This window comes from Chiloscyllium plagiosum, unplaced genomic scaffold (assembly GCF_037043375.1).
Source record: "Chiloscyllium plagiosum isolate Xiang-an unplaced genomic scaffold, Cpla_swu_hap1 HiC_scaffold_35, whole genome shotgun sequence".
In the NCBI taxonomy this organism is placed as follows: Eukaryota; Metazoa; Chordata; class Chondrichthyes; order Orectolobiformes; family Hemiscylliidae; genus Chiloscyllium; species Chiloscyllium plagiosum.
The window spans coordinates 41,559,219-41,568,029 of record NW_028270173.1 but is presented as its reverse complement, the minus strand read 5'-3'; the positions used below and the strand labels follow the sequence as shown (position 1 = coordinate 41,568,029).

The 8,811-nt window shown below is 36.9% G+C and overlaps 1 protein-coding gene across 1 annotated transcript; it reads right to left on the bottom strand.

Moving 5' to 3' along the window:
• Positions 1-3,105: 3,105 nt before the first annotated feature.
• Positions 3,106-7,703, bottom strand: LOC148140707 (putative G protein-coupled receptor 139). Its single transcript, XM_087979016.1, has 2 exons — positions 7,634-7,703; positions 3,106-4,052 (listed from the first exon to the last, which is right to left on the bottom strand). Exons 1-2 carry the CDS (start codon positions 7,701-7,703, stop codon positions 3,106-3,108), a joined length of 1,017 nt encoding a protein of 338 aa, XP_087835142.1.
• Between the last annotated feature and the right edge of the window lie 1,108 nt (positions 7,704-8,811).

Below are 8,811 nucleotides of genomic sequence, written 5' to 3'. Positions count from 1 at the left end.
TTTTCTGCGAAAGTAACTAAAATATATTGATGAGAACAGAACGGGAGATATTGTTTATTTAAACTATAGTAAAGGTTTTGAAACGGTTCTGCCTGCTGGCATGGTATTGATTGCATTCTTTGAACCATTGCTCTCTACTTATGTTCAAGAATCAGCAATTTGCCTGACCAAGTGCACATAAGCCATTGCTGCGACACTTGTTCAAACATTGTTAACCGGCGGGTTATGAGCTCTGTATCCTCCCATAACATGTTTCATTCACACTGTAAACATTTTGCAATTCTATTAGTGTTCTATCAGTCTTCAAACATCGCAACGCTATCACAAAAATCAGATTAGACTTCTGAATTCTGAAAGGCCCAAGATATCTCCTAAGAATGCTATCAGATTGATGGATGTCCAGGTGCTGAGTATCTCAATTTCATTTTCCCATTGGAGCAATACCAATAGACCAATCTAACAGTTAAATAGCGACAGGGAGCATATTGCTAAAAGAAGAGTGTTGTCATTTGAGACATGCACATTTTTTATTACTGTTACCATAAAAATCTTGACCATACATCCGGCTAATAAATGCAAATATTAAGCCCCATTACCAACTGTCGAAATTCAAGTCCGTTCATCAAATTTGAAGCCTGGAACCTCGTTGACAAGTGAACTGCAACACAGTCAGGAACGCCTTGCATTATTATTTCGGCCCTTTGATTGCTCCGAATCCAGTAGATGCCAATACCGACTTCATCGTATCTACTAATTCGACTTACCAAACAGAGAAATGCATATCAACTCTTCAGTCAAACCCGTCCATGCCGCCTAGATATCCCGACATAATGTAGTTGTGTTTGCGAGCACTTGGTCCATATCGTTCTAAACCATTCTTATTCATATACCCATTCAGATGCCTTTTAAATATTGCAATTTACAAGCATCTACCACTTGCTCTGGCAACTTATTCCATACCCGCAACATCGTGTGTGTGTGTGCAATAGCTTCACTATCAACAAAGTTCCAACCCAGTGTTACAGACAAACATCTTGTTGTTGATAAAGTCAACAATGGATGACATCGTTGCTCGAGTTATTAGAAAGTAGATCTTTAATTTTATCTGAATCATCTATTGCAGTGGAACTCTCATGAATCTTTCCATACTATTCCTGGTATTCATTGCACTGCAACATTTCTGTACATGTAACCAAAAGTGTTGACATATGGATGGATAAAAACAAAGTGGCAGAAGTTATAGCTCACTTATTGAAATAATTCTTCAGACCACATATCACAGCATTATATTATAATCAGTATTCCATACACTTGAACACTGACACATTGAAAATAGTGTACTGAAGATAAATAGATGTGAAATCTTAAATTCTAAGGAGTTCATTATGTAGGTTTGTATTAATTCAAAAGTATAAAACTGGAGCTGATCAAAGTCTTCGGTTGTTCAGAGGAACTGGTAAGATTAGATTAGCAAAATAAAAGAAAATTTATCTTTATTATTTTGTATGTTCAGGACGCCGGTACAGGTAGAAAATGTAATGACTCATCAGAAGTAGGTACATATAATATTACAGCAGAAAACGTCTTATAATGCATGGATACTCGACATAAAATGAAGTTTGATTTTACAGCAATCGTCAACTTCAAATTTATCACTCATTAACATCTCCAATTTAAAGATTAGACACGTATCTGTGATAAATCCGACATGGGGATTTTCACAACATGGCAACATTTTACTTAATAAATCGATAAGAAGGTTTGACCCACTGAGCGACCTAAGAATCCACTTCTAATTATCTGTTGAAATGTTCCGATGCACACTTCTGAAAGCCTGAATATTTTCATTGTCTTACGTTCCTGGAGTTGGGCATTGGGTCAATGTTGAAGTCCCATCATTGGAAATTGACACGAGAGGTTGATATGTCCAATAAATGATAACCCAGCGGATGAAGCCATTTGAAATTATCCCTAGCTCTGAAATGATTTCGGAAGGCTGGGAATGATCTAACTGTTTAGTTTTAACAGTTACCCAAGTATGTTTACAGGAACATAATGTCTGTCGCCTCAAGATGTTTTATACTGATAAATTGGTGAAGTATGTATACCACTATACCTCCGGAATTGCCTTTACATTTCCTCCTTATTTAATCTTCCAATGAACAAGACATAAAGAATTTGGTGACCAAAGAGGCATGTGACTTTTTAACGATAGTGAACACATTTTGTTGGCAACCTGGTCAGACATGACATTGTATGTCATTGGACTAGGTGTAAATTTAATTCGATTCTACTGACTCAGCAGTAGGGGCACGACTACACGACGAAAAGGTCTCCTCTCAAATGATGTTCATCAAATCAACAAGTGATTTATTTTTTTTCCCTGAGAATTTAACATATCCTGCATAGTCAATTATAATGAAAAGGAAAGAAAAGGTTTTGGTTGATGTGTTGCTGTTTCATTGTAATTATATCTGCAGAATATCTGTTTTCTCTTCAAGAATTTACTTTTTAAACTATTGACAGTATGTGTTAATTGATATGTAAGTCACCACCCTAAGGTAGGCCAAGTTAGTGGAAGTAGAATTTCTCATAATGCATCGTTATCACAATTTGTTTACTGTGGCTTTACACAAATTATCAGCATCAATATGGTATTTGCTATTTAAATTCCAGATTTAAATTTTTTCAATGAATGCCAGTAGATCCAGGGATTATACTGACAATTCAATGCTGAAGCTTGTCTCTGAATTGGAAGCAGTATACCATCTGGGAGATACACTGGAGTAACCCATTTAGGCTTGAAATAACAACCTTATAACTGAGAAAAAAAGAACATGTCGCAACATTCCACATTTAATTCAAATGCGTATGAACAATGAAAAAGATGTACATTTCTGTGTCTGACCTATGTTAACAAAACATTTCTGATAGTTTTTCTGGGAATGTCTTGGGGAAAGAATTGTATTTTACTTAAAGCCAAAATACAACACAGGTGAAAGCAAGAGAATAAGCATTTTTAGAGCACTTATCAACTGGTCTTGTCAATACTTCACACCAACAGAAATCTGGTACCAGTGTATAATGAAGTGCGATTTGATATCATCAGAGTTTGTTAAGATTATGACTTATTTTTATCATCTGATTTCTGTGAAGTGAAAATGGCGTTGCAGCCAAAGGACATTTAAGCATACTCTTAAGCTCTTCTTTGAATTTACGCTGGGAAACAGCGTAGATAAACGTATTTGTGCAACAACTCAAAGTTCTAAGTATATATCCAGATTGTTCAAGAATAGTAAATGGGTCGTTGTAATCTGCCACCAGTAATTTTTCATCTGTAAATTGTACAGATACATAAGATACCATTGTTACAATCCATAAAATTACGAAGTTGCCAGATATAGCCAGCAATATAATTATTGACTTTCTGCGGGTTTCCATTTCTGGATCATTGCAATTCTGACCACCAGACTTACCTCGGAGAGCACGTCGGACTCTATTAGCTTGCAGAATATGCTTGATGGTCACTGCATTAAACAATATTACCAAAACAAATGGGACGAATGGAGTTAAAATCGTGTCCAGCCACCAATATGCCATCCATATGGGTAATGTATAGAAGCTCGCTTTGACAGAGCAGGACCATGGTAGATTGTCAATAATTTCCCGGGGTTCAATTGCAAAATAGGCCGGAACAGACTGTAAACTGCTCAGAGAGCAAACTACTGCTATGACCACAGTTGTTGTTTTAATGGTACAGTACGTGGTTCGCAGCTTTTGACAACAAATCGCCACAAATCGATCGAAGGTGAATGCGACAGTTAACCAGACAGAACAATCAATTGACGCCATAATCAGGGCAATGTTCAGGCAGCAAATTGGTGTGTAGTTAAAGAACGAATATGGAAAATACGAATCCTTAATCTCATACAATATAATGTTGAATACCATTACAGATAAATCCGCCACTGCCATGGCAACTAAGTACTGGGTGATGCATTTGGAGAGATTGCAATGTCCACGGGAAAGAATCACAATTGTTACAATGTTAGCTGCAAACAAGTACAGAACTATGTGTTAACTACGATTGTACAAAGAAAAAAAATCAATCGATATTTACTTTGAATGAAAAAGCATGTGCAGCTCGCATTGGACTGAATGCACTTAAGCTATCCATTTGAAGAATTATGCTGGTCAAACATTGACATTATTCAACATCAATACCATAATGAAAATAAATCAAGTATACACTAACAACGCTGAAATATTAAACTAGATTTTCACTTGATAGTGTTTGGACTCAACAAACTTAAAAATTCTAAAGTTCTCTGCACAGTCTGGCAATATACCTGATGAGTCAAGAATAAAATGCTTTCCAAGATTTCTGCAGCCCGCATTATAGGATGATAGGATTCCACTGGAATGCCGCAGATGAGGTTTACTGGGATATTTTTATTGGCAGAAAAATATTAGTTATGAAGAGAGATTGCATAGGAGCTATCAATGGTAAGAATACAGTTATATGTAAAGACACAGGAGCTGCAGAAGGGTCTTCAGTATTTTTTGGTGCCAGAGATAAATGAGAATTAGAAGTTGAGATTAAAGATTGATTACCAACGTACTTCGCAAAATTGCAATGATTATAAGTTACAATACTTCCATAGAATCGGAGATTGCACGTTTCTGGTATCTTTCGTGAAATGTTGCTCTCACTCAAGGCTCTGCACTGTCGTTAATTTCCCTTAATGCTAACAGATTAATAACACTGCTTAAATGTTATTGGCATGGGTGTTTTAATCTCATGCATTCAATTGTATTCACGAGCTCAAGGAATTGGATTTTACATGATATATTTGATAAGCTGCAACAAGAAACTCTCTTGTTAAAAATAAAAGTCTGTGTTATAAGTGATAACATAATTACATTCATAGCAGATTGGCTAGCTGGCCAAAAACAGAGTTAATACATAAGTTGGTATTTATCGAATTGGTGGATATGACAAGGGAGGTCCTGTAGAAATCTATGCTGGGATGTCAAATTTGTACTGAGCACATCAAGGACTTAAGTAATGGAAGACAGGATATTATAGCTTTGATGTCATTACGCTAGAACAGGAATGCTGTCTTTTTGGTGGTTATGTGTATTTCGAGCTCTCCTCTTCGAGTGCCGAGCACGAAATGACATAGCTTTAATTTGAAGGGTGATAGATAGAGGACAGGATGTCAGAGGTAGTTTCTGTAGTCAAAGAATAGTAAGGGCGTGGAGCGCACTGCCTGCACCAGCATCAGAATCGCCAAATTTACGGGAATTAAATGCTCATTGAATAGACATATGAATGAAAATGGAATAGTGTCAGATAGAAAGGCTTCGGATTGCTTCCACAGGTCAGCTCATCGATGGCTGAAGGGCCTGTCGAGCGTTGTAAAGGGAAGTTCGAAATGAACGCAAAGGAGCTCATTGAATGTAACTTGCAGATGATAAGTAAGTAGATCAAATAATTTCAGTTATTTTTAGGATTGTGGAATTCAAACAGGAATCACATCTGTCAAGATCATTCAAAAATGTAGCAGGTTCGGAGGATGGAATGGTTGACATCTCCTGTTGATTATGTCTGTCTGATGTTCCACTCTGATACCTGAAAGCTAATGATGACTCATCTAGATAGCAAGTTGGTTTTGAAATTGCAAGGCTGACATCACCCCTGAGACTTCGGATTTTTTTTATCTAAGAGAATTTGTACAATGCACTGAAGGGCACCAGACCACTTATGCTCATTCGAGATAGTCCTCCTTTTCTGAAAGAACGGGCTTCTGTTTCTTGTTTCAATGAACAGTCTGTAAAATCTCATTTTAGCATTCTTCTGCCGTTATTGTTAGTCCTCTGAGATAAATTGTGTGCACAGAATTCAAATATATTTAGAATATATTCAAGGAACTTGTCAACACCCAGTGAAATATAAAGTATAACTATGATTTCCTTCCCTTTTAACCAATATTATAAGACAAATCGATAATACCAGTGACTTTGTGAACCATTTTATGTCATACTTATTCTGTGCAGTTTCGTAAAAAAATTAGAAAACTTGAAGAAACATTTTAATTTATATATAGCATTTCCATTTTTAATCACCAAACTATTACTTTTAATGGATAAATCATTCTGAAGGTAGCCATACTCTATAATATATTATATAACATTCATAACTCATCATTCTCTCACAAGGGTTCATTTAGGTCAGGAAATCCATTTTTCTACCTATTAATATCAATTGTTTATCTGGTAGGGATCATCATCTCTTCGTATGTTGAAAAAATTAATATTCAATGAAAAAGTCGGAAATTCTTGTTATGAAATCATGACAGAAAAGAAAAAAAATAAAACGCGCATGAAGCTATTTACTGATGCATTTTAAATTAATACACTGGATGATATACAGCATCAATAGCAGACTCAAAGACTCTTTCTCCGCAATTAAATGTTTATTGTTACAAATTTAGCATACAAGAAATGTAACTGACAGGCCATTTTATCCCCACCTTGCCCTTAGGTATAACGTTGTTCGACATCACAGTTTTTGGTGTCGATAGCCAGTTGAAATGGTTTGGCATAGATTAGTGTCACAGAAATCATTGCAGTAGTCAGAGATTTTTTTAAAGTTATCAAAGACACTGTTTCTCAAATCATTGAATAGTTATGAGTCGCCCTTTCTTACAGCATTTAATAACTGATTGTTTGCATATTTATTGAAAAGCACATATGGGAATTGCTGCCTGTGTCAGCATTCTTGCCCATATCTAAATTCCTTTAAATTTTGCCTTCTTGGAGTGCTAAAATTCGTTTAGTGTCGGTAGATCGAAATGGCACCAGCCAGTGAGTTTCAGGATATTGATCCAGTGACATGGAAGTATTTCCAAGGCAGGATGATGAGTTATTTGTTGGCACACAGTTTTGGGACGGGCCAGGTATGTTCATTAATTATACTTGCAAAAAAGAAGAATTAAGAAATGCATAAGTTTGATAACTGAACAAATTGAGTTTCAGCAAATCTCGTGACTTAGACTTAAGATAGTTATTCACACATTGATAATGGATTTATGGACAAAATGTTGTAGCAGGCATCCTGTCATATTGTAGAATTAGATATCGTAAGAATGAAATGAAAGAAAATGAGCTTTCAGAGCTCATTTCTGTGCTGGAAGAATACTTACAGCAGGACTGTGTTTTTTCCCTCCTGTGTTCACCACAAGAGCATAATTATTGATACAGGTCGATCATTGTTTTCTGCAAATGCGTACCTTTGTTGTTAATTATCACTCTTTCAATGGACAGGCAATCAGAGTTCTTGGAACATCTTACAGTTTAAACACACAGAAGCCACCGTTTCATTAATGCAAATATATCCCTACAAAGGCATTTAAACACAGATTCTTTCAAGCTCCTGCATAAGTTGTCTTGCAATTCAAATGACTCAATTGGCAACATGAGAGAGAAATGGAGAGTCGACAGTGTTTCCTTGATGATACAAATTAATATCATGTCATACAAAATAGAACTGAGCATCTCAACCACAGAAGGGTTTGTAATTCACTTAAAAGGTGACCATAATAATAATTAATTAAGGTTAACCACTTACCTGGAACACCAACTATTGCAAGAATGGGGTAATAAATGCTTTCTATCTGTATGATTATTGGATTTCCCATTTTCAGAGAGAATGTACTTCTCTGTCTTCTGACAATGCAGATCTCTTGTTTTCAAATTCTTGGCTCTTTTATGCTTCGCAGAAATCTCAAGTGAAAACACATGCTTTGGACAAGAAATGCAATTAGCTGATATTTTTGAACATACAGATGAAACCCAGCGGTGTTTGCTTCTGTAGCTTAAGCAGTTGTATTTTACAGAAGAATGCACATTCCGAAAATGCTTGAGGGTGCTATATTTTGAAGAAATTTATTTTTATATTTGCACTCGAAATTCGGTAGTACAATTGTTTAAATCTGACCAGGTTAAATGTCAGGTTTGTTAAGGGAGAAAGTCAAAATAAATTAACAGATCGCAGATGGTTTAAGGGCAATTATGTTAACGATTTTTATCCCTTTATTATCACAACGTAACACTACATATTTTCCAGTCAAATCCATGTATAATGTAACTATCATGTTTGAGTGAAATGTTGAAACAGAGCCCAAAGGCGCCATCAATTCTCACCTCTTGACAGAGCTCCTCATGACAATAAAATATTATGGGGGAACGAAACAAAGTACAATACAAAACAAGTCTTTCGTGGTGTGACGTCAACGGCTGTGAAAACTGATGGAGGCTGCTGCAGTCGGGAAACAAAGTAAATTACCACCACTGCAATGAAAACGTTTCAGGGGATACCCCTGGGGCACAAGCACCAACCAACCCCAATCAGCTGACCACTTCACCACCACCCCACACTCACACAACCCGGCACTCAGCAAATGACATGCAAGTACTGGGCCCCCATTGCCAAATCCAAGACACCCAACTCCTGGAAGAAAAACACCTCATCTTCTGCATTGTGATCCACCAACCATGCAGCATCAACGTCAACTTCACCAGTTTCCTCATCTCCCCTCCCCAACGTCATCCCAGGTCTAACCCTTCAACTTGGCATCGCACTCTTGAACTATCCTCCCTGTCCATCTTCCTTTGCACCTGACGGCTCCACCCTATCACTGTCAGCCCCCACCCGCATCTACCTATCACCGTCCCAGTTACCTCACCACCACCTCTACCCACACTCCGAGATATCTCCAAATCACTCATCCCCACATTCCTGATTTT